The sequence below is a fragment of the Lathyrus oleraceus genome, chromosome 1 (assembly GCF_024323335.1).
Source record: "Lathyrus oleraceus cultivar Zhongwan6 chromosome 1, CAAS_Psat_ZW6_1.0, whole genome shotgun sequence".
Classification (NCBI taxonomy): domain Eukaryota; kingdom Viridiplantae; phylum Streptophyta; class Magnoliopsida; order Fabales; family Fabaceae; genus Lathyrus; species Lathyrus oleraceus.
In genome coordinates this window covers 29,400,790-29,428,467 of record NC_066579.1, presented here as the reverse complement: position 1 = coordinate 29,428,467, position 27,678 = coordinate 29,400,790, and the positions used below count along the sequence as shown (strand labels likewise).

General features: G+C 34.6%; 1 protein-coding gene across 1 annotated transcript; it reads right to left on the bottom strand.

Moving 5' to 3' along the window:
• Positions 1-6,011: 6,011 nt before the first annotated feature.
• LOC127075731 (cation-chloride cotransporter 1) lies at positions 6,012-26,912 on the bottom strand. The gene is made up of 14 exons (XM_051017231.1): positions 26,747-26,912; positions 26,456-26,636; positions 25,705-25,836; positions 25,247-25,325; positions 23,862-23,953; positions 22,938-23,052; positions 20,095-20,195; positions 19,888-19,949; positions 13,840-14,061; positions 11,259-11,373; positions 9,540-9,734; positions 8,792-9,192; positions 8,159-8,320; positions 6,012-7,261 (listed from the first exon to the last, which is right to left on the bottom strand). Exons 2-14 carry the CDS (start codon positions 26,626-26,628, stop codon positions 6,174-6,176), a joined length of 2,937 nt encoding a protein of 978 aa, XP_050873188.1. The 5' UTR covers positions 26,629-26,636; positions 26,747-26,912; the 3' UTR covers positions 6,012-6,173.
• Between the last annotated feature and the right edge of the window lie 766 nt (positions 26,913-27,678).

The following is a 27,678-nucleotide window of genomic DNA, read 5'->3' as shown; positions in this document are numbered from 1 at the left end:
TATTGATTGAAAACAAACTTGAACATATGATGCGTACAAGAATGCAAAAATCCTTAAAGAGGAAATTGCAATTGAAAAATAAAGGAAATTGCAATGAGAAATATTTTTTTATATTTTTCTATTGATTACAACATCGACTATCATCCACTGACGATGATTGGATCGATCTTCGACCGCCTAAGATCTAGCTTATAACAAAGTAGGCTCAAGGAACATAGTCAAATGCCTTTATCCCAAACTTTTGCCTGGACATTTCCTATTTTTTTCGTCTACCGGAAAGCTCAATTTTGCCTAAGTCTCCCTTTCGGATTTTCAACTTAGCGAGTTGTATATTTTTATTTGATCCCTAACTTTTGCATGAACAATTCATTTTTTGGCCCATTGGAATAGCAATTTTTGCCTACATTAATCTTATGAAGGTCAATTTAACGAGCTTTTATCATCATTTCTTTTAGGCATAATATTTTTTTGACTCTGTCAGCATTCACTGACGACGAAAAATCTTCTCCATCCATTGTGGTGAGGATTATGGCTCCACCTTAGAAGACCTTCTTAATGACAAAAGGTCCTTCATAGTTGGGAGTCCATTTACCCCGAGGGTTCGAGTGAATAGCAGAATATCCCTTGAACACGAATTTTCCTACACGGTACTCACGAGGAAGAACTTTCTTATAAAAAACCCATTTGAGACGCGTTTGACATAACTGACCATGACATACAGACGTCAAATATTTCTCTTCGATCAGATTCACTTGATCATATCAGGATTGAATCCATTTAGATTCATCACGGTCAACCTCCATAATAACCCTGAATGAAGGAATCTCAACTTCGATTGACAAAACAATTTCCATCCCATACACTAATAAGTACGGAGGTGCCGCAATGGATGTACGAATAGATGTCCTGTAACCGCACAAAGCGAAGGGTAGCATCTCATGTCAATCCTTATACGTTCTGACCATTTTTTGGACAATTCCCTTGATGTTCTTATTAGTTGCTTCTACGACGTCATTCATCTTAGACTGATATGATAAAGAATTATGGTGCTCGATCTTAAATTCTTCGTACAAGAGAACTAATACATTTAGATATTTCGGAGATCATCTCTAGAATTTTCCATAGTATATGAAACGCGAACAATTCCGGAGATGCATCTCCTGAATGTTCTGCAACTCAGAAGTTACGTCGATAGCAAATATACCACATGCAATTTGAAAAAAATATGTTATGATTACCATTTTCAACCAACAAATAATTTATATACTATGTCTAAACCATATTACATGTAATTGCTATATATTTCTAACCCTAATCATTAATTTCTACTCATTTATACTAAAACTCAAACATTTATCGAAAACTCGAAAAACTTACTTGAAATTGACGGTTCTGATGAAGTTTGATGTTCCCTTGAGTTCCCTTGAGTTTTGTTTGATGAAATTTAATTTAGTGTATGGAGTATATTAAGAGAGTTTGAAGTTCTTGTTGAAGAAATGTGAAATGAGAAAGAAGAAGAGTCTGACGCGACTCTTATGCTGCAAAATATTCCAGAGATACATCTCTGAAATATTTTAACGTTACCTTACATTTGAATGCATCCGAAGATATATTCTAAAAGCATAAGACATTTGTAAAAATTTACATGATACAGTAAAAATAGTTAGGATGCCATAAAAAAAACTCCCTTATAACATCACTGCATGAGATAGAACCGAATTTTACTAACCGGTCAAGAACAATTTTAGAAATTCATTTTAGTTTAGTTTATTTTATCAAAACCATAAAAGATCATATAGTTTTCAATTTGGTTTGGTTTGTTATTCGATTTCTTTGATTTTGTCCTAATTGTTGTAAATATTAGATTGTAAATAGTAATTATTTCTATTAGTAATGAGGCCCATTAGTCAAAGCCCATTAGGTTTTCTATTCTCTCTTATTTAAAGCATGTAGATGTAACATGTAAGAATGACTTTTTAATATATCAGTAAAATATTTTACAACATGGTATCAAGAGCTCCCGATTTTGGGGGATTCGCTTCCGCCTAAACCCTAGCCGCCTTGTAGCGGAGTTTTTTTTTACTGCAGTTTGCAGTTTGTTGTTGTTTTTGGGTGTTTGGGTCATTGTTGTTTTGTGTTGTAGCACATCGTGCTTCTTGTTTTTGTTCACTCATCTTTGAAACCCTAACCCATCCTGTTTCTTGGTTTATTTTCTCTCAATTGTCCTTTCAATGGCTGAGATTATTAACGATCAACCACCTCCATTGTGTTCCCAATCTCTTACTGTTTGTGGTAATATTCCTAAGAATGCGTGGATTCTTGACTCTGGTGCTACTAATCATATGACATTTGATTCCACATTATTATGATCTTATACCACACCTTCGAGTATTCCTTATATCACTGTTGCTGATGGCTCTCATGCTTGTGTTGTTGGCACTGGAAATATTGACCTGCAACCTCCATTCCAGTTGCAATCTGTACTTCATGTTCCCACACTTTCCCACAATTTAATTTCCATCCATAAGCTTACCCGTGATCTGAATTGTAAAGTAATTTTTTCTATGTCCCATTGTGTTTTCAGGACCTTACCACGGGGCAGACGATTGGAATTGCTAAGGAAAAAGAAGGGTTATACTACTTCTCTGATGACCATCCAAAGGTGTTGTCCTCCTGTTTCCAGTCTCAGTCTTCCTCTTCAGCCTCACAAATTTGGCTTCAGCACAAGCGTCTCGGTCATCCTCCATTTTATATAATTAAGTTTATGTTTCCGTCGTTGTTCTTACACCATTCTGTTGAGTCTTTTAAGTGTGAGGTTTGTCAGTTGGCAAAACACAATCGTGTATCTTTTCCTTCCAGTTTTAATAAAAGTGATGAACCTTTTGATTTGATTCATTCTGATGTTTGGGGACCTGCCCCTACCTCTAATATTTTTGGTGCAAAATGGTTTGTCTCATTTATTGATGATTGTACTCGGGTAACTTGGATTTTCTTGATGAATACTAAATTCAAAGTACCACAAATATTTATCCAATTTTATAATATGGTACAAACGCAATTTGGGAAAGACATAAAAAGAATTCGTTCTGACAATGATAAAGAATATGTCAATCATACCTTTTCCAACTTCACTAGTAAACATGGCATTCTCCATGAATTCACATGTGTTGACACCCCACAACAAAACGGTGTCGCAGAAAGAAAAAATCGTCATTTACTTGGAGTTGCTAGATCTCTCCTTTTTCAAATGTCTGTTCCTACCTCTTATTGGGGTGAGGCAATTCTTACTGCTGCCTATCTGATTAACCGGGTCCCATCTCGAGTGTTAGGTAATAAAAGTCTTGCCCAATTTATGCTTTCACGTTTTCCATCTGTTCCTATCTTACACACTCTTGAGTCTCGCATTTTTGGTTGTGTTGCTTTTGTTCATGTTCACAAACAATATCGCAACAAATTGGATCCCCGTGTTGTCAGATGTATCTTTCTGGGTTATGCACCCAACAAAAGAGGGTACAAATGTTATCATCCTTCGAGTCGAAAATTCTTTGTCTCCAAAGATGTCACCTTTCATGAAAATGTGTCGTATTTCACTCGTTCTCAGTCTCAAGGGGAGAACATAAGTGACTTAGAGTCAGAGTCTGAGTCTGGGTCCGAGTTTCTGATCCTTGGTCCTAGCCTCCCTAGAACACCTATCAGTGTTCCCTCTCTTGAACCCGAGTTGTCACCTAGTTTGAGTTCGAGTTCTAGTTCAACACCTGAATCTGAGCCAGTAAGTGTTCCTGGTCCTTCAAGGCCTTCTGTTTTACAGGAATCAACACCTCCAGCACCAACTCTAGTGTATCAGAGAAGAAGTAAACCTGACCTTCTCCAGAAACAAATTCAATCGCCTGAATCGGAGGTAAGTACTGAAAATGATTCCTCTAGTGATGATTGTGCCATTTCTGATACTTGTGACACTAATCCAGTTGATTTACCCACTACTTTAAGGAAGGATAAAAGATCTTGTCCCTCCCTATATCGACACCCTATCTCTCAATATGTCTCCACTAAACATCTTTCCACACAATATCAAAGTTTTATTGCAGCTGTTGATTATGTGAAAATCCCATCATCTGTTGAAGAAGCATTGCAAAATAGAAATTGGGTCCAAGCTATGGATGAGGAAATGAGAGCACTTGAAAAAAATGGTACTTGGGAGATTATTGAAAGGAAAAGAGACAAAAGTCCAGTTGGATGCAGATGGATCTATACTGTAAAGTACAAATCTGATGGTACACTTGATCGGTACAAAGCAAGACTAGTCGCAAAAGGTTATACTCAGACGTATGGTATTGATTATGAGGAGACATTTGTCCCAGTGATAAAGATGAATACTGTTCGAATTTTACTATCTCTTGCTGCTTCATGTGGATGGGAATTGCAACAGTTTGATGTTAAAAATGCGTTCTTGCATGGAGACTTAGAGGAAGAAGTGTATATGGAGATTCCACCAGGTGTTGGCATAACAAATGGAGCTAACAAGGTGTGTAAATTGAAGAAAGCCTTATATGGACTAAAGCAGTCCCCTCGGGCATGGTTTGGAAGATTCACAAAGGCAATGATGTGTTTAGGCTATAAGCAAAGTCAAGGAGACCACACTTTATTTTTTAAACATTCACAAGGAGGAAAACTGACTGTACTTCTTATTTATGTTGATGATATTATTGTTACAGGAGATGATTTGATTGAGAGACATTCCCTCAAAGAGAAATTATCATCAGAGTTTGAGATGAAAGACCTTGGGCAACTCAAGTATTTCTTGGGAATTGAGGTAGCCTACTCAAAGCAAGACATCTTTATTTCTCAAAGGAAGTATGTGCTTGATCTTTTGCAGGAAACTGACAAACTTGGATGCAAACCTGCAAGTGTTCCCATTGAACAAAATCACAGGATAAGCTTTGAGGAGGAAAGTGACAAAGTTGACAAGGGTCAATATCAGAGATTAGTGGGAAAATTGATTTACTTGGCACACACTAGACCAGATTTGGCATATGCAGTCAGTGTGGTGAGCCAATTCATGCATGATCCGAGGGTGAGACATTTGCAGGCTGTAGACCGCGTTCTACAATATCTTAAAGCAACTCCAGGGAGAGGACTTTTGTTTAAAAGAGGTGGAAATTTAACTATGGAGACTTACACTGATGCGGATTATGCCGGATCAGTGAGTGATAGAAGATCTACGTCAGGCTATTGTACTTTTCTGTGTGGTAACCTTGTAGCTTGGAAGAGTAAGAAGCAAAGTGTAGTTGCTCGATCAAGCGCCGAGGCAGAATTTAGAGCTATGGCACTAGGAATTTGTGAGCTATTGTGGATGAAACAAATTCTAGAAGACTTGAAGATACAATATGAAGGTCCTATGAAATTGTTTTGTGACAATAAATCAACTATTAGTATTGCTCATAATCCTGTTCAGCATGACAGGACTAAACACATTGAGATTGACCGACATTTTATTAAAGAGAAGTTGGATAATGGACTGATAACTACATCTTACGTTCCTTCCGGGCATCAGCTGGCAGATGTGTTAACAAAAGGCTTACCAACAGAAAGATTCAGGCAACTTGCAAGCTGGAAATGATAGATATCCATTCACCAATTTGAGGGGGAGTGTTGTAAATATTAGATTGCAAATAGTAATTATTTCTATTAGTAATGAGGCCCATTAGTCAAGCCCATTAGGTTTTCTATTCTCTCTTATTTAAAAGATGTAGATGTAACATGTAAGAATGACTTTTTAATATATCAATAAAATATTTTACAACACTAATCATTTGCACCTCTATGTATACTCGTGTCTCAAAAATTGACATGCCCATATCAAAACATGTATTGAGAGTAGTAACTAGTACTATTATAGTTAATTTTGCATGCTGCAACATCTATACAAAAATTATCATTATTCTGACACTAGATTTTGGAAACGAGCATAGCGAACATTTGTTCTCATCTTATAGGAAATAATTACAACAAAGTCAATGAATTTATAATTTCATATCTTTCTATAAAATCTTACAAAAAGATCCTCATCATCAAGAAAATTGATACAAAGAATGAGCCCTGCCCTCCATGTAAGCTCTACAAAAATATAAACAGTGAGATAGAAATTTGATTACTGTCCTAGAATCCTTTTCAAGCTATGTGAATAGAGTTACAACATCTCTACGATATCCTCTCACAATCAAAATCCTTGGTATATTCTCCAGCAACAGATCCATATACTCCATATAGAAATATGCTGGGTGGCTCAATGGTGGGGGAGGAAGACTTACTAACACAACAGCAGCCATTCTTGAGTATCTCAAAATTATGGAATTGAGCTTAAGCGTTGTGTATAAAAACTTCTCAACTTGCTTCTCGTTCACAACCACGGGCTTGCCATCTGCCATTAGGGAAGTACCTTCTCTCTCTGCTCTTGCCTTCATCTCGGTTAAATAATCAACAATTCTTTGATTAGCACTGGTAAATGCATCTAATGATTCATCTTGCGGAGTTCCACTATCCACTTGTACATCCCATTTCATTGTTATGACAAAGACTTCTGCTTGCATCCGAAGATCGTAAAGGAATTTTTTAACATCAGCTTTCAGCCCCTCTGCATCTGCTTCCTCTTCTGCAATACAGAAAACCTGAATCTTACAACTCTCAAAGCTCTCCTTGGTAAGAAGCAATTGAGAGAGAAGTAGCATGAGACCACCATCTCTTACAATCCAATACAAGTCAATTGTACCGTATTGCTTCTGGTACACATTTGGCCATTCATCGAGACCCTTTACTATAACTACTGCCTTGTTTGCAACAATGCAGTCATTAATTATACCAACAAAGGTGGCGGGGATATCTGTTAAGTTCTCCCTGCGCCAGATTTCTGGATAACGCATCACCACGATGTTCGGCTTGAGGTTTCCAAGGCCCATTGTCTGAACGATGCCTCGAAAACCTACAGACATGTTAGGAGCTACAACAATCTCGGCCACACCTTCACAATTCTTGTACTCAATGTAGGTACTAAGTTGTTTACAAGCTGTCTTGGCATCTTCCGCACATTCATGGTAATCCCCGTCTAGTATGGAGACAAATATAGTCATTCCTCGACCTTTTTTCTTCATACAGTTAGCGAAGTCAGCAAGTTTGGGATGACAGGGAACATTTTCGGGCAGTTTTCCCCAAGGCCGACAAAACACTAGCGGAATTGGATACCAATTCTTTGGGTGCACTTGATTTGCTACAAACATAAAGAAAAACAAGTTACAGAGTGAAATAACTTCAAACGTGTGCATTAGAACTTTAGCTATGCATAATTGAAAACATTTCATTCATATTTTGATACTTCTAAAAGTTGACCATTGGACAAGTTTGTCCTATAACTCCTTAGATTCTTATTCCAAAGGGTATATGATATTATGCAAAAAAAATTATGACAAAATAGAATAAGAGATGATCATGCAATATTGGAAAACACCAGCTATTCAAGTTTAAAAATCTCAAGTACTAAGATTCAAGGTTGGAATCATGCAGCGTATACACATTGTTTTTCCTGAACTATGCGTGATAGAAGTTGAAGTCAGAAAAGTGGTGCAGAAAAGCCAGACTTCTCTTGCTTGGATATATCAGAAAACAGAGGAGAAAGGATTAAAAACTTCTGCAGCCTACAATATGGGATAAACCAACCGGTCACATCTTTCTCATGTACCAAACCTATTCTCTGCAATTTCCCACCTTTTTCACATGTATATTATTTTGCAAAGAAGGAACCTGTTTCCTTGCTCAAACTAACTAAACCTTAACCACTCAACAAAATTCGCACATGCCTTTCATGCCACTCTCAGTTCTTCTTTAACTATCTCACCTCCTTTCCTCTTGATGGGGCTGATCAATGGTGATGAAATCACCTTAACCAACTCTAATAAAACCTCCGCTAAGGTAGCTGAGAGAAAAACACCAGCAAACCGGACAGCCATGCCATGTGTAACATGTACTTACGGAAGAGAACATCGAAGTGGTTCAACCAAATCCATATTAACAATCAAATTATACAGCATCACGAAATCAATAGTTACCAATTACCATATTCAGAACCATATCATCTACTTGAGTGGATGATTGAATTTATAAGACATACCTCCTAGAGACCGAAGGCTACGAAGTGCAAGTTGGAAATAAGCGCTTTTGAAACCGTCTCCCCAGTCTCCAGCCTTTCCTTTGATGCTCACGTACTTATATATAAGACTTGCAAGGGCCAAAGAAACCACAGTGAATGACCAAGAGATTAGGAACATGATCACTGCATTGCAAACAATCATCGCAAAATCAAGCTTCAAAATGAAACAGAAGCAGTAATAAGCATCTACTGGGTTATATTTATAGGCGTTCTTAACAGTAGTTATTACACAACCATGTTTGATTTGTACAGTTGCAATATCATCTGTGCACAACTCTTTCCCCATTTATAAATAAGACTTGAGACGTAAATTTGAATACTATAAACTGAACAAAGGGATTCTCACTACATCCTTTTGCCTAAGAGAAAAAATTGACAGTGTCATATATGCTGCTTCACCAATGATGTCTTAAGAGTACTATTATCTCTTGTTTAGTTTTTATTTCAATCATTAACATTTACAAAAAAGGATTTTTCTTCTATCTTTGTTGTAGCCTTCCAGATTTCATTAGATCAGATATAAAACAGGGAGATAAAGAAACAATGGAAGCAGTAAATCTACGAAAGAAATACACATGATAACTTGAAGCATACCTACACAAAGTAATGCTCCTAGAAGTGACAAACTCCAATGATGAAATTTCCACCGAGGACGCCAACTAGGAGCATCTAGTAGATCGAGAAGGAAGCAGGACAAGTTAACACCCGAATAACACAGAAGGAAAAACATGGTCACAGTTGGAGTGATAAGATCCAGATTCCCAATGATGACACACCCAATACATAGGAAAGCAGTAAAAAGGGTAGCAACATGTGGCTCGCTACCATCTGCAACTTTAAAGTAGTTTAGAATAGGTAAAATATCATCATTGGCAATAGCTGCAAGCAGACGTGGGGCGCCGGTCAGGCTCTGAAGAGCAGCACCCATGGTTGAAAGAATAATCCCAATTTTAATTAATGAAGGAAAAGGCCAGGCAACTGTAGCTGAAAGCAACCTGCATAAAACTCCAAATCAAAATAAAACCAGTTAATAGAAAGCCCATCAATATCCAAGATTATAAGCATACACCACCGAATAAAGAAAAACAAAAAAGAAACATGGAATCTGGCTTAGAACCAAGATCAATTATATGTCCATTTGCATAGAAAACAAGGAACTTCCTGATACAGTTATTGCCAAACTAACCGCTAAAGTGAAAACTAAAGTGATCAAAAGGGGTTAGTGCATTTCATGAAGCACGAGCAATTTCTTTGGTGCGCATTCAGAGGAAGTAGATATTTTGAGCTGATGCTTACATTATAAGAAAAAGTTACATAAACAACTTTTCGACTAAAAAAGTACCTGTCAGTTAAAAGCTTCTCTCTGGTGGCAATGGCGCCAAACATTATCACAGAAATAAGATACATACAAGAAGTTACAAGAGTTGCAGATAAAGTTCCAACAGGAATAGATCGTTGAGTATCTCTCAGAGAAGATGATCGGTTAGAACCTGCCATTATTCCTGTCACTGCTGGGAAAAAGAGGCCCACCAAAGAACTGGGGGGAAAATTACAATTAAAAAAATGAAAAAGCATTTCAATATCATAAACAAGCCATTTTTTTTTAAAACTTAATCCCCCGAGGCATAGGCATTAAATATGAAATAGTTTTAAATTATATTAATGCTAATAAATTGTAATGTTATGAAACTCGGTCCCCATATTTTTATCCCAGGGTTATCAAACTCGAGAGTTTGGGTAAACTTGTGGAGCCTTAGGAAAACACAAATCATGTATTTGATCCACAAACTCTCAAGAGATTACATAATTCAAATACATTGTTTTAAAATATTCAGTAGCAAGATATGTTTTAGCATAATTCATATTCAACGTCTAAACTCAAAGGTTGGGACATGAAATTTACATATAGTATAAGCATAACTTAATACTTGATGCATTTATTATATTATACTTGGCCTGCAGTTACATTGTTTAGTAGTTTTGTTTAGCAAAACAAAACATAAATAATCACGCCAACATAAAGTAACTTCATCAATCCAATACATTTAGAAAAAAAAAATAAAGGCAATCCAAACAAAGCACCCAACAACATCAACCAAAACTATAGTTTTTTATGCTAAAACGTGTATAAATCCAGAATCAAACTCACTAGTAGAATTGAGAGTTTACTGAAATGGAGTTGATATGTTATCTAACTCATCTGTGTTCGGAGATTGTAAAACAGAAGAGTTAACTCAAAAGATTAACAATCATGTTTTCTCTGTGCATGATAACTAGAGTGAAAAGAATTATTCACGCACATAAATATTTGCCACTACCAGCTGGTCCCATACCCCATGGAAAACCTCTGATAGCAACTGTACTGAATATAACATTTCATTGAATATAAATCCATTTAAATTCTACTTTTTTTCCTTTGAAAGCATTAGCCCTTGTGTAAATCAAATTAAGGTGAATAGAATGATAATGCTGATTGAAAACTTTTTGTGTTTATTATTTGTTTATTAGGCAGGACTCTATATTCCTTAGTAGCTGATTTTGTTTTCAAATGATCCTAGAATTATGGGATTGTATTTGCTTAGCCTCTTGCATATATAAACTTGTAATTTTCTTATGAATACTTGAGAAATATTCAGATTTAAGTAATATGAGAAGTCCGTCATGGTGATTGTAGACTATGAATGGCTAGTTAGTAAAACTGAGATGTCTTATAATATAAACAGTAGTTTAGAAATATCTATATACAAAATAGGCACCTTAAATACACTACTTATTTTTCTTGACATATGTGAAAATTACGAAGTGAACTTAAAAAAGGAGCAGAGGTAGTACAGATTTAGTCAAATGAAAGTCAATCTATTATAATGTTGGCTGAGATTTGTCATATAGCACTTATATCAGTTGAAAAACTTTTCCCACCAATGATTCGCTGATAGAAAGTAAAATCCAAAGCCCATCAATAATTACGCTTTTTGCAAAAATAATGAAAGATATAATCATATAAAGCATAAAAGGAGGACATAGGAACATTAGTAAATGAGAAAAAACTACAAAGTCTTACTTGAAATTCCAGGTTACAGAACCATTGGGATCTGGAATTCCAGCATCATTAGTCTTTTGATAATCTGAACTCCAATTTTCTTTAATAGTATCCAAACTCAACCCAGTAATTCCCTCTGAAATAAATATGGCAGAGTGAAGAAAAAGTAATGAATTAAAGAAATTCAATAGCACAAATCAGTATAACTCTTTAAGTAAAGCTTATTTAAATAAAAAAGAGAAAAAAAATCAACAGTCAACAACATGAAGGGAGCAGGAGCAAGAGCAATGTGAGTGAGCCCTAAAAATTTAAAACAAGACAATTGTGTCGGTCCAATTCAGTAACCTTTATTTCGTAGCCGGATTTGATTCTCTTTTTTGTCAATGGTCGAGAGCATCTTAACCTCCTATCCCAGTACTCTTGCCTTTTATGCTCCACTAATTTTTCTCCAATCCCCAAAATAAAAAACTAAATCCTGTTTAGCACTGCTTCCCAAAAAAAAGATGTGTGTGACCTTCGGCAGCTCCCTGCCTCACCTGGAGGTCTATATTCTTACTTTATTCAAGTTTAGCAGCAGACACTACCCTCCCCTCTTGCCCTACATCCATTTGGAGAATAGTTGCATTTCATAACGTGTTCCATAACAAACTGAACACATGTTTTTTTCAATGCCAAATTGTTAGTTATTAGTATAATATTTACACCCTTATCAGGTCTTGAACCCTGGACCTCCAACTCCTTTTAGCCCTTAACTCAACTGGTTCAAGCCAGTTGAGCTACCCCTCCCACTCATATACTTAACACATGTGTCTTGCAAACTAGATCATGCATCCTATCACAGTATTAAGGGGGGTTTGGTGAATTTAGTAATAACTGTCTAAATATATATTACCTTCAAAGCAACTGACAGTGTTATCAAATTGCCCCGCCATAATCCGGAAAACGGCGCCGTAAAGCGGCCGGTATGGCGGGATTTTGGCTCTCCGCCATGGACCGCCATCGACAACACTACTGTAAAATGCAAGCTTGGACTAAGGTGCAGTTTTTCTGTAGACTGAAGGTTATTAGGCTGTCTTATTAATCCTTGAACCATAAGAGTACAAACTTTAACTGAAATCTAGATTTTAGTCATTTTATATAGACAGAGTGAAATGTCCTTCAAAGGATATTCAAATTAATACTGAATAATATTTAAGGGTTAAATATATTTTTTTATCCCTACTAAATTGACAAATTTTGATTTTGGTCACTAGAAAAACTGTATTCGTTTTCAGTCCTAACAAATGCAAAATTGTGTGCTTTTAGTCCCTAACGAGACTGTTGATGGATTAAAACACAATTTTTGTTAGATGTGAAGACTAAAAATGAATAAAACTTATCCAGGGATTAAAATCATATTTTTCCAATTTTATAGGGACCAAAGAAATTATTTAACCTTCAAATAAAATATTTCTATATCCATTCCAATAAAATTACAAACTTTCTTGTATAACAAGGTCCACATTCAGGGATGTTTTATTATGCACTGATGAAATTGTCAGTATTCCGAACTTGCTTTTAATTTTTTTCTCTTTTGATAACAGCTTGCTATGTGGTAGGGGGTAAAAACAAACTATCAAAGCCTTTTCTCACTAAGGTCTGCTTGATGGATCAAATAACGTCATAAAACCACCTACGAGGAGATTCTACCATCTTGGTACAATAGGAGCTACCCCTACTTTTTTCTATATCAATCATTCATAATCCTATCTTGTCATATGTGATCATTAATCCGTCATAACATTGAGACATATGCAGCATTGCTCTTATTTTCCAAGGGTCCCTCTAATATGGGCCCTCTAATATGGGCCCTCTCAAACATGGTCCAACAGCAGACCTTTAGTACTAGATATATAAAGTTATGCCAGTTTTTCACAAACACATTAAATTTGCTATATATGTATTTTGTCCTGTGTACATGTTAAACCTGCAAGGTCAAGGAACCCCCCTTGGTTTTTTCCCAAGTCATATAAGATTTTTTTATCCACTTGCTTTTGCTCGCTATTGCCGAGAAAGAGATAAAGAGGAAGCACCGATCGCATTATTGCAAACAATGACAACAGAATAGTATGACAGTCGCAAGAAGAAAAAACTCGGTCTTGTTGTGCATTCACAATAAGAAGGATATGATTAGGCGATTAAATAATTGGGTTTGCGTTCAGATCATATGTAGGGACACCCATTTTCTTATTACCTTGGCAGCCAAACATTCAATTTTGTACAATACTGAATATCTTATAGCTACATACAAAAAACTTCCTTTAAACTAGAGTGACATTTTATCATAAAATTAAAACTCAACTACTACTCCATTTCATGCTCCTACTGGAATCATGTGGCTGATATTTGCCTTTGTCTTCCCTTTATTTTGTAAATGCTATAGAGTACAGTATATTGAAAATAAACTTATATTTGTTACACCTAAGAATCAACCAAGCCTTACCAAACTACAAAAGCTAGCAGAAAAAAAAGTCTACATGTGAACTTGAGCCCATGATGAAGCCAAAGCATTGATACTAAACAAAGTGCAAAAGGACAAGTTAACAATGTGAATAAAACACACCTGTGGGATGATCCACCTTTGCCAACAGAATTCCCACATATATGCAGACGAGTGAGAATAAAACAGGTATAAGAAATGCAGGTGCAACCCGATTTATCATCTTCACTCCTCCAAATACAATAAAGCATAACACAATCGTCACAACTATCCCATAAATTTGCAGGTCATGTGAACTTGGACTCTGTACCGCAAGTGTGGTACCATTAACTTGTGTCATAGGCTCTGCACTTGCAATAATAGAGAATAAAGGAAAAAGAAATTTAGTTTATTTAAATGATCAGTTTCCTACTTTAACATATTGCTCATTTTTTTGTCAAAATACGCGTAACAGTGCAATTGTTTAACTCAAGAGAAAAGAAACTTTTGCACATGTGCTCAAAGCAAAAAGAAAAGCAAACATGCAACATAAACAAAGGTTTTGGACACGTCAGTAAATGCAATTGATATGTAAAGAAACGTCAGTAAATGCAATTGTTTCCATCTTTTGTATAGCATTTATTTCCCTTTTTATGTAAAGCTGATTTCATATTTTTCAATTATTATTCTCTTTGCTTAAATTTAAGATAGCCATTCATTGTTTTTTCCATCTTCCAATTTGATATCGTTGCTTATATAAAGTATTGGGCGACCCACATTTGTACACGCTCCAAATGTCAGTTTTGGACATGAAGGTGTTGTGATGCAGAGTAGGAAACTCCAGCAGCCTTTACTGCGGGCACCTTGGCCTGCCTTCATTGTGGCAACTAATGGTGGCTTTTGAGATTGAATTATGGCTACCAACTCCAAGGCTTGTGCTCAATAAATTTTATCTTATTCTGAAAAACAGATTCTCCAATAACTACTGAAAGCCTCCAAATTCCATTTAACATGTCACAAACAAAACACTAAATTTACTATTAAAAAAACTAGAAAAACAAAGTGTATCCTTTTATTTTGGGTTATTTATGCTTTGTCCCTCACATTTGAGCGAGTTTTGATTTTAGTGCCTTGGAGTGAGAAAAAACAGATTCCACCCCCACAATATGAGATTCCATCACTTTTGGTCCTCGGATATCCTAGTCACAATGAATTTACTGACGTGAAAGGAATCTTGACGAATGGACTTTGCCATGTGGAACTGAGTTTCCACGTCCTCAGTGTCAGCATCCAATGTGTAATTGTCACGTGGTAGGAACTAAGAATAAAACTAAACAGAATTACAGGCATCAAAAGCAAAAAAAAAACTAAATCACAAAGCCCAAAAGCATAAATTACCCCAAAAACTATAATTTCAGTTTTTGAATTCAACTACCACATATGCAAGTCACGCATCTCCTTCAAATAATAGATTTTTGGTCTTATCTTCTCTCTTTTTTCTTCTCTATCTATATAAAGACTATATTTAAGTTGCTTTTTATCTTAATTGTTCATACTCAATACTTCCGACAGAAGTAGAGTATTATAGTACTTGCCTTCATACCAGCTCTAATCCATTCTTAAAAAAAAATACAACTGTACAGACTCGTAGGTATATATTTTTTCATATGGGTGACAATTAGTAAAGTCATTGTAGGATATTATAGTACTTGCATTCATAACTTACTGTATTTTGAAAAAAATAATATGCAGACTCGTACGCACATTTGGGGTATCAATGAGAACTCACATTTGTTGTGAGATATGAGTTTTAGAGGGATGATAGTAATTGAACTTTTTAATGAAATGCTAAATTTGAACATATTTTTAATTGACGTGTTGATGCTATTTTAGAGGGATGAGATGATAAAAAAATGTGTGATGCTGGCCACATGCTTATTGCCAAGTTGTTGTAGAAAACATTTTTCCAACGGAACCTTTTATAGTAGATACTAGATACTAGTTGGATTTAAGAGTTGTGTTGGTAGAAGTAGTTATTTTTTACACTTCACTTAAGTATGATTAATGTGCATCTTTTTGGTGTCATGAAGTTAAGGTGAAACAGTTTTGTATCAAAACTTTGTTTTTTTTTACCCATTTAGTTCTAGCACATGATTGGATATCCTCTCCAACCCTTTATAGTAGGTGAGGGAGTGCATACTAATGATGTTGAGCTAGATGTTATCAATACAATCTTCTAAGAATAGATGTGAGTTCTCATCACCAAAACATGAAATGCTTCTAAATGTGAGTACGAATTTGTCTAGTAGTAATTTTTTCAAAATGCAGTAATCTAAATGTGTCTACAAGTTTGTATAGTATTTTATTTTAAATGCAGTAAGGACGGTAAGAAGGCAATAACTATAGTACTTTCAGGATTAAAATGTTTGGAACCTTGACGAGAGAAAGAGGTCAGACAAAATTCCTTGGTGTAATCACTGCAAGCAAGAATGGTATACGAGTGAAACTTGTTGGACGCTCAAAGACATACCTCCTAACCGGAAGAAGAAAGGTGACCGTGCATTTCAGACTAGTAATTTTGATCAAGGACAGTAATCCCCTTCGACTCAGCTTCCACTCACTAGAAACAACTATACAGACTGTACAAACCCTTGAGACTCCAACCCTTTCTTACTCTATAACAGCAAAAGATAATTTTGCATATCTTAGTGTCAGCCCCTGTCATACTTGGATAGTAGACTCAGATGCATCTAATCACATGACAGGTGAATCTACTTTGTTCTCTTCATATAGTCCATGTGCAGGTAATCAAAAAATAAAAATCGCAGATGGTTCCTTTTAGGCCATTGCGGGTAAAGGGTCAATTATGTTGTCTCCAGTGTTGACTCTTAAAAATGTTCTTCATGTTCCAAACTTATCATGTAATTTAATGTCCGTTTGTCAAACTAATTTTTTCCGATCTCACTGTGTCTTTCAGAATTTGAACTTGGGGAAGATGATTGGCAGTGCTAAGGAGAGTGGATAACTCTACTACCTTGACATTGGAGCTTCATCACAATTACCTTCAAAAATAATAAGTACCTGTTTTGAGTTTTTCTTCTGTTTTGAATAATAAAGATGACAACATTATGGTATGACATTTAAGATTAGGTCATCCTAGTTTTTTGTTACTTAAGACACTTGTTTTCTAAGTTATTTCATAATAAGAACTTTTCTTCGTTTAAATGTGAAGCAAGTGAGTTTGCAAAGCATCATCGTACCCAATTTTCAATAAAACTTTATAAACCATCAAAACCTTTTTCTATTATTCATAGTGATGTTTTAGGCCTAACCGTACAAGTACAGTCTCTCTCAAAAAATGGTTTATCACACTTATAGATGACCATACAATAGTATGTTGGGTGTACTTGCTAAAGGGGAAATCAGATGTTTGTTAGGTTATAAAGAATTTTTTCAAAATGGTCTAAAGCAATTTGAAGCAAATATCCAAGTCTTTAGAAGTGATAATGGCAATGATTCTTTATCTGATCCTACTCCTATTACGAGTAAGGAACTTTGTGAATCTGAACCTACATTTTCTCTTGTAGAAAACAATGAGAATCATGAAAACGATGATAATGATGATCTAATTGAAATGCCACAAAATAATAAGTCACTTCAAGAAAACAAATTTGAATTAGAAAACAGGACTTTGAAATGGAAGGTTTTTGCGAAAAAACACCACAAAGGAAGGGACAATTCCACATCTCAACACTGCCAGGAATCTGAACCGGGGAATGATCAACCTCCTAAAAAAAGGAAAGGTAGGTTTATCTCTATTTCTAAGAGTCATATTTTCTATCCTGATATAGATGATTCTGTTGCCATTAGAAAACCTGTTAGATCTTGCACTAAACACCTCATATCCAATTTTATATCATATTCAAATTTGTCTTGATATTTGTATGCCTTCACTTAAAAATTGTCTAGTGCAGAAATTCCAAAAAGTGTACAGTTTGCTCTAGAAAATCTGAAGTGGAAGGAAGTTGTACTTGAGGAGATGAAAGCTCTTGAAAAGAACAAAATTTGGAATGTTACGACACTGCCAGATGGCAAGAAGACAGTTGGATGCAAATGAGTGTTTACTGTGAAGTATAATTCAGATGGGTCGATTGAAAGGTGCAAGACTCGCTTGGTGGCTAAAGGCTTTACTCAAACCTATGGTATAGACTACTCCGAGACATTTGCTTCTGTTGCAAAATTGAACACTATCAAAATTCTTTTATCTTAGACTACTCAGAGACAGTTGCTCCTGTTGTAAAATTGAACACTGTCAGAATTCATTTATCTCTTACTGCTAACCTGGATTGCCCCCTACATCAGTTAGATGTTAAGAATGTCTTTTTTAATGGCGATCTAAAAGAAGAAGTATATATGGATACTCCTCCTGACTTTGAAAACAAATTTGGATCAAATGTATGCAAATTAAATAAGTCTTTGTATGGATAAAAACAGTCCTCTAGAGCCTAGTTTGAAAAATTCACTCAGTCCACAAAGAAACAAGGGCACATCCAAGGTATGTGATAATATTGTCCTTGGATGTACCCTTGTTTCTTCACGGACTGAGTGAATTTTTCAAGGGTACATCCCAAGTCCTTGCTGCCCTGATTGTGTATGTTGATTGTATTGTCCTTACTGGAGACAATAATGTGGAAATGGTAAGAGTAAAAGAGAAATTGACAGTAGACTTTGAAATCAAGTACTAGGGATTCATGACATATTTTCTAGGTATTGAGGTTGCTTAGTCAAAGAATGTTATTGCAGTTTCACTAGAGAAATACATTCTAGAATTATTGAAAGAAATAGGAATGAGTGGATGTCGTCCTGCATATACCCTTATGGATCCTAATGTTAAACTTTGGGGAGAAGGTAATGCTCCTGTTGATACTGGAAGATACCAAAGATTGGTTGGAAAACTAATTTATTTGTCACACACCCGATCTGATATTGCTTTCTTAGTGAGTGTAGTAAGTCAATTTATGCATTCTCCTTTCGAGGAACATCTTGAGACTGTCTATAGGATACTGAGATATTTGAAGAAAAATTCTGGAAAAGGCTTATTTTTTAAGACTAGTGAAAGAAATGTGTCTATCTTCACCAATATTGATTGGACAGGTTCAGTCACGGATAGAAGATCAACCTCTGGATATTATACCTATGTTTGGGATAATCTTGTGACATGGAAAAGTAAGAAACAAGGAGTTGTAGCAAGAAGTAGTGCAAAGTCGAGTTTAGAGTTATGTCTCAAGGTATTTGTAAAGGATTATGGATCCTTAGAGTCCTAGAAGAACTTAAGATGAAAATTGAGCTTCCATTGAAATAATACTCTGACAATAAAGCTGCTATGAGCATAACTCATAACCCAGTTCAACATGATATAACCAAACATATTGAAATTGATCGACACTTCATAAAGGAGAAGTTAGATGCTGGAATTATATGTCTACCTTTCTTGACTTCAAATCAGCAAACTGCAGATATCCTGGCCAAAAGTTTGACAAGACCTACCTTCGTGCATTTGATAGGCAAGTTGGACATGATAAATATCTATGCACCAATTTGAAAGGGGTGTTGGAAAATATTTTATTTTGCGTTTTATTATTCTTATTTATTTACCTTTATTTTCTATTAAGGAGAGAATTAATTATAATAATTATATTCTCACTATATAAGTCAGCCTTTAGCAGAGGAATAAAAACACAAGTTTTACCTATTATCTTCAATAACAACTTCCCTCCCCTTTCCAATTTTGCATAAAATCTTAATTTTAACTACATTGGACGTGACACTTATGACATCGCCAATCGAGGATTGCAAAAAATAGTGATTTGTTTAAATTATGTTACACTACAGTGCTATAGCGTCAACGCTTCTTACTAAACAACTTATCAGTCACAAAACAATAAGATTTATTCAAACTCCACTACACTAGCATTAAGGTGCCGCTATAGCCATTATTTGCCAACACTCTCAATAATACAATTCCAAATGTGTAAACCATGGTTTTGAGGTGAATTATATTTGCAGAAATAATTTTTAGGACGATTGTAGGTGATAAATAACATGTAAGTATTAAAATTTTAAATAAATAAATCACAAATGACAACTTAATTACACATAAAAAAAACAATGTCTAGATTCATAAGTCATTACCTCTAAAAATTCCAGCAGAAGGAATTGCTTTCAAAAATGTTTCTACAGCTCCCAATACATACCTAGAACAAGAAACTTCAGAATCCTTTGCACAGTACATAATAAGCTATGATGACACATAATTTAGCAACACTTGATTCATCCTCTACCTAGCTTGATCTCCATTAAATGTTTAAAATGAAAAAAAGGTCCATATCATGCACTTACAGAGCTCCAGCAACTGCATTTCCAAGGAAAAAGCATAAACCAATACTAACTCCAACTTCTGGACCAAGGGCGCGACCTATGAGATAGTATGGTCCCCCACCCTGGAGAAGAACAAACAAAAGAAAAAGACTTGACAATATTAATAAATGAACAGGGTAAACAATGAAGTGCATGAGTGGATTTATTTAATTTTAGAGAGAATCAGAAAAACCCTTATTTGTATAATGCTTTATCAGGAAAAAAAACTTTATATTACAAGATATTGTAAACACTTGATAAAAAATTGACAAACACAGGGATGGAAATAACACGGGAGATATAAATAAATGAAAAATCTCAAAGAACAAACAGAATTTTTGTGATTTATTAAAATTTGAAGCTAAAAGTGGCGCCTTTTTTGCAGCATATAGCATAATCAATAGCCCTGTTTGTAGGCAGTTAACACTTCCAACAAAATAAAAAATAGCCATCTCCAGACAGAAGTTGCCACTAAATGACAGAAATTCCAATCAGACAACTATTGTTGGAAAAAGCAGCAGAAACAAGGCTCTTTCTTATTTTTCTTTTCAAGGCTAGATAGAGTTATTCAGGGAATATAAGATAGAAGTAACCAACTTGATTAACTTAAACCAGCCAACGTGTGCAACAAAGATTGTAGAAGCCCAGATAGAGTACTCCTTTTCTCAATTTCTGAAAATAGCATTTATTGAGGAAAAGATGGTGGAATCGCGCCCAAATATTTTGGGCATTTGAGAATATGACGAATAGCAATCATCACAAGTCATACATAGAGTTGATCAAGGGGAGGATAGCCCAACGACAAGAAGCCTATGATGTACCGACCCGTGAAATTTCATCTTGTATCGTCTTCAATACGTTGATACGATTAGGGTTACGTTTGGGCCTAACTTACGTGGTCCACTATCCTTTTTTTCAACGATTGTTGATTATGTTTCATGCTCGGGGCATAACACATTCATGCTTTTTGTCTTTGTAAACTTGTTTATTAACAAGTTTTTAAGACTTTCGTAATCAAATACCCATTTATTAAATTTTTGAAAATTTAGAAGAGTGTGTATTATAAGTAACAAAAAAACATTACAAGTATTAAATCATGTATAGTTATTGATAAAATTTTCCTTATATCATTTTATTTTTAATAAGTATTTATAATATAATATCCTAAAATTACTAAGGAATGGCATATCACCGTAATCAGATATATCGTATCGTATCTAAAACCTGTATCGTGTTTATGCATAATTATTAGAGGCGAAGGGAAACTTATAAAGGATTCAAATCTTATATCATTTTATTTTTAAGAAGTATTTATAATATAATATCCTAAAATTACTAAGGAATGGCATATCACCGTAATCAGATACATATCGTATCGTATCTAAAACCTGTATCGTGTTTATGCATAATTATTAGAGGCGAAGGGAAACTGATAAAGGATTCAAATCTGAAAGGCCTCTTTGAAGACTTAGTATGTGGACACAACTCAATGTCTACTGCCAGTAGCTGCTAGCTTCAGGTACTTATCTGATCTTGATAGATGTATACACATTTGTCAATTTAACCAGTCAAATGGTTAGAAAGTTGCAACTGTATCAAGGTTAGTTAACTCTCTATCTCTCTCTATCTCTATCTCTATCTCTATCTCTATCTCTATCTCTATCTCTATCTATCTCTCTCTCTATCTATCTATCTATCTATCTATCTATCTATCTATCTATAGGTTGTATCTGAAAATCATTGTTTCGAACAGAAACTTGATTCTCTTTTCCATTCTCTTTCATTTTTTCTCACATAAAATTTTACAATATGCTCTATCACCTCTAGCAAACTCACTGATGAGCCCTACACCATTAAGTTCTCATCTGCCACCAATAATTCATCTTCTCCATCTGTCAGAACTTTCTGCATCCGCAGCAGTGGCATTCCCCCACATGGTTTCAAAGAAAACTGACAATAAACTTCTTTGGATGCTACATTCTGAACCCATTATCGAAGATTGACAATTACAAAACCTGGTGGGGAATCTTGCTATTCCTCCCAACTGATGAATGAGAAAGATCTAGATCTAGGGAAAGTGAACAAGGCCTTTTCATTTTTAGGAGCAATAAGATCAGTTGCTCTTTTCATGGTTGCAGTCCTTTTTGTCAACTTCAATTCTTCACTCAAGTAATCAGTTGATTCCACTCTTGGAAAATATGGGAGTCATACTTACTACATGAAGGCTAGTCACCTTAAAATTGAGCTCATAAATATAAAAAAGGCACCAAAACAATCTCTTAACTATTGCGTCGTAGATACTCAATTATTCCCTTCTCGCAAATCAACTAGCTTCATAGCGTGAACTACTCATGACAGCAAACTCCTTTTTCAAATTAACTATCAAATACAGTTTAAACAACTTGTGGAATAATACAACACATTTGCATAAAAAAATACTACCTCCGTTTTTTATTATGTGTCACTTTGGAAAAATATTTTGTACCACAATATAAGTCGTTTTATAATACCAATGAATCATTAATGTTATTTTTCCTATTATACCCTTAAATATTTATTATTCTCTCTCCTTTCAATTATGTCAATTTGTCTTTCCAATATCATTAATGAAGGATAATTTTGTAAAATCTCTCATAATTTATCTTTTTCATACCATAATTATTACATTTCTTAATACGTGTGAAAAGTCAAAAACGACTTATAATAAAAAACGGAGGGAGTAGCTTATTACGTAAGGTGTAGTTAATTTTAATACTCAGATGTTGAAAAGAAAAGGACTGCATTTGTATCAAATAAAAAGTAGTTCCACTTGCTCAGACACTTACCTTCATGGCACCATTGGTTGCAATAGCACTCAGTGATATTGAAGTAAGGAACGTACAAGTGCCACACAAAGCAACAAGAACCAATGTCTCTCCTATGCCAGCCATACCAACAATCCTACAATAATAACAATTATTGAAAAGAAAACATCTAATTTTTGGCTACTTGACTTATGATAAAGTAATAAAATAATCCAATTCAATTCAATCAAATACAAAAGGAAAAGCAATTCAATTCAATCAAGTAGAAAATAGAAATAATCAACGTATTCTAATATTACTTGGTTTAATTAATGTTACTTGCAATACTCCGTTAATGAATATAACTTGCTTAGTCAAATACATGATATGTGAGTTTACATAGTTATAATGCTATTTGGATTCATGACATGTGAGAGTTTACATAGTTAATATGCTATTTGGGTTCAAGATATGTGTTAATGGTATATTATTATGTTTGGATGATATTATAGATTTTTTAGATATTATTTTTGAGTTAAGTAAACTCTTATAAGTCTAAGGACCTTGCCTAGATTTACAAGATTGACAAACCTGCATAGACTTTTGAGTTTGATATAGTTAATATGCTATTTGGGTTCATGATATGTGAGAGTTTACACAGTTGACATGCTATTTGGGTTCAGTATATGTGTTAATGGTATTATATTATGTTTGGACCTTATTATAGTTTACCATTAGACTTGTTAATGGTATTATATTTAGGAGTATTATGTTTTAATTAAGTAGACTCTTATTAGTCTAAGGACCTTGCCTAGATGTTTGAGTTTGACAACCTAGCCTAGACTTTTGAGTCTGACAACCCTGCTTGTGATTGACTGTTTTCTCGAAGCAGGTGACATTGATGAATGAAGTAGTTACTATCTAATATAATATTTGACGTAAGATTTAAAGCAACATGCAAGTTACCAAGAGAAACGAATGTAGTAGATGATGCCCAAAATGCTTTGAACACAAGGAATGAATACACCCATCATTGTCCCTAGTTTGAGAGCTTCAGGCTGAAAAAAAAAATAAACATGACATAAAATCAAGTTAAAATCAAAATCAAAATGATCAAATGCAATCCATCGTAAAGGTTACAAGCCCCTTTTTTTTGGCATTCACAAACAGATACAAAATTATATTTAACTGTCAACATAAAAGATGAACTAAACAGGTCTAAGTAATAGGAAAATAAAAGCTCCAGCAATGTAGAAGTACTTATTTGTGTGTGGGGAAGAGGGAAGGTGTATCATGTGAGAAAGTTTTTTGTGAAAATGAGGGCCATAAATCGTGTGACCAGTGAATCAAGCTGGTTACGATTATTATATAATACAACTATACAATGTAATGTGACTTCTATGAATGGTAATGCAAGCATGTCTAAGAAAATGGCAAACAAATGTTATATAACTTCTGCCATGGTAGAGTCTAGGGAAAGGTTGAACCACTATCTAGGCAACCTTACACTACATTTGCAAAAGGTTAATTGTGCTACTCAAACCTACCTCCTACACTATTAAAACCTACCTCCTATACTATTCAAACTTACCTCCTAGCCGCACGGCAACAATTTCAATTATTTGAACCTGCTCCCCTTCACTAATGTGAGTATGTGAACTTTAGTTACCCAAACCACATATGTGTCTCCCAATAGTCAAGATTTGCTCCTCTAAATTAATACTCTATGTTCACATGAATCATAACTAACATGTGTCATGTGCATGTGTGTGTATGTAAATATAGCATATGGAAGAAGCCATTATGCACACGAATCACTATCCTAAAAGATTCATAATAGTTTCGCAAGCACCACCAAATAAAAAAAAATTAATAAGTTTCCTTATAATGAATACTACCTCGGTCTTGAATATAAAAACTAAAACATATATGTGGTGTTCCAAAATATAAGCAAGATTTAACTAATTTCAGTCTATCTAATGATATTGTTCCGAAATACCCTTCAACTAATTTAGAATTTAAGATTGCAATAAATCCTTTTATTTCAATGAAACAAGTTGCCATGAAGAGCAATGTGGAGAATGCAATTATTTTCCTTTCTATGTTCAGAAAATTAAGCAAATAACTAGTATTCTTAATTAGAGTAAATTAGTTTTTTTTGCTTATATTTGAGATAGGAGGTACATACAAACAGTAGACATTTTAGTGTGTACAGAGTGTGCTTCCAGTTTTCTATTTCTTGTTTTGGTATATTCAAGCTATAAACAGACATCTTTCTTAAATATCAATGACTACAAATGAATATGATAAAACTGAATGGATGTATACTTGTACTTGAGAAATTAGCATACCTTTGGCAGCCCAGCAGCAACTGTAATATCCTCACCATCTCTAGGACTAGACGGCGGTGCAGATTGCTCACCAGTCATGCTGGGGAAGGATAGGATATAGTCCATAAGAAATATTTAGCATAAGAGAACCAAGAAAAAGGTTCAAAAATAAACCAAAATCAAATTTGACAAACATTGACCTGGGACACCCCCCTCAGGTACAAAAAAAAAATTAAGACCTGTCTGTTAAAACTACTTTTAATCCTTTTTAATAATAATTAATCTTTTAGAAAAACAAAAACATCAAAAAAATTGCCGTTTAAATACTTTTCTTGAATGTTAACAATAGTAACAGTAGAGAAAATATCATATCACACATGCACAAAACAATAACAATAGTAGTTTGCAAACTTGGAAAGGGCAGTATCCAACAGCAGATTAAGAATAAGGATTCAGAGTGTAGCTAGCAAGTCAAGTACCTTTTGAGACCAAGAATATTGACAAGAGAATCAAATCCAAACAGCTCCAGTTTAGATTCCTGCTGGGGTCCATTAGGTTGAGGTTGCCGAGGAGAGTTCCCATCTTTAGCATCTGAACTTACATTTATTTTTCTAAGAACAACAATGACACCAATCAGTAAAGCCGTTCTCCAAAACAAACAGACAAAAAATCAAAAACCAAAATCAACTAATCACAAACAATTAACTTCAATTTTTCTTAATAAACAACAAGGTTTTAAATAACGGTCCCGTAAAGACTTTCGCGATTTCGATCGGTACACGTGTCGTAACAGTGATTGTATCTGGTCATCGCGGTGTGAATGAATCGCACTTTGTTCTTCATCATTAAAACAGTTAATAATGGTATTGGCACCTTCAGATACCATTTTATGGAGGTGGTTTTCGCACGGACCCTTTTTTTAAAAACCTTGATAAACAAGATGAACACTAGTCAAAAGAAGCCATTCTTCAAAACAAAAACATTGAATTACTAGTTTCAATTCCTTCATAAACACTAGAGAAAATAGACTGTCATCAGAATATACAAAAAAAAAAAAAAAAAAACATCAAATTACTACTATAGCTTCAATCCCTCTACAAAAACACCATAACTCACTCCCTGTCAAAAGCAAGCACCAGCTTCACTAAAATTCTTTCACATTCATCTAATTTCGGATTGCAAAAACGAATGAAAATAACTGAAATCATTCAGATCGAAGAGCACCAATACCTGAGATTATGAGGTTGATCTGGAAAGGCTGAGGAAGAAGAAGATCCTGGATCTATAGAAGACATCTCAAGTACAGCACGATCGTTAGCCAACACGGGACGATACTTACGGCCGATCGGAGAACGAAAACCGTCATCTCCACCGCCGCCGCCTTCAATGTCACTATCTCCCATTTCCCGATCTGTTGCGGAAACGAATGAAACAAATCTGAATCAGATATCGGAAATGGAATATGCAACTGAAAATTGAAAATAAATGCTTTAACAAATTGTGTATTTTCTTTTTACGTACTCGACAACAGAAGGATAGATTAGAGATCAAATACGGATACAGTTGTTTGAATGGGAATGGGAAAGAAAAATGAAATAGGAGAACAAGTCGAAGGAAAAGTAAGAAATTTATGAATGTTTCAAGGTTAAGCAAATATTTAATATTTTTTTAAGTGTTTTTCTTTTCAAAACAAAATGCAGTTTTAATTTACATATATTTAAATTTCAATGAAAATCAATTCGCATAAATTATTTTTTATATAAAATTATTGTCAAATAATTTTAAAAGTCATCAAATTACAATATTTTATATAAATTTGAGATAGTTATTATTTAATATATCTAAACCTAAGTTCTTAAATATATCTAATCCACGATCAAGAATTCAAAATTAATTTATAATAATTATTTATGGGATTTAAAAATCAGAAGATTTTTATGTGGAATTATAGAGAAGCGGTGAATAAAATTTTTTTACGAGTTTGTATGCAGTATTTTCAAGAGTTTTATCTTGATGTTTTGATTGTTTTGGAAACAATAGTGGATCTAGGTAGATGGTCAAAGAAGATTAAGGTCTTAGATTTGGATGGATATAGTGCATGAGAAATAGCTATGGCGCGGAAGACTGGCAAGGTGGAAGTCATGATTGTGGAGAAATATTTTCACTTTATGCATGCAAAGATTAAATATGTAGGAGGAAAAGATTTGTACTTTACGGATAATTATGCAAGTCCTAAGAAAAAGAAATAAGGGTAATGTTAAGTTGTGTCCTAGGGGCATATGTTAAGCATTAATTATAGAAATGTTTTTTTGGAACTCTTGTATTATCTTTATGAAAGTTTTATAATTAATATTTTTACTAATTTTTTCAATATAGATTTTCTATTTATGAATTACTTAACACATACCCTTAGGGCACAAGTTAGCATTACCCAAGAAATAAAAGAGTTATGA

What these genes read in the sequence shown, in the direction of transcription:
- LOC127075731 (XM_051017231.1), bottom strand. Translation starts at nt 26,628, where the DNA reads ATGGGAGATAGTGACATTGAAGGCGGCGGCGGTGGAGATGACGGTTTT. An exon ending in AATATTCTTGGTCTCAAAAG is followed by an intron (nt 25,326 to 25,704) that starts GTACTTGACTTG and finishes ATCCTTCCCCAG; the next exon opens with CATGACTGGTGAGCAATCTG. An exon ending in TCTGTAACCTGGAATTTCAA is followed by an intron (nt 9,735 to 11,258) that starts GTAAGACTTTGT and finishes TTTTCCCCCCAG; the next exon opens with TTCTTTGGTGGGCCTCTTTT.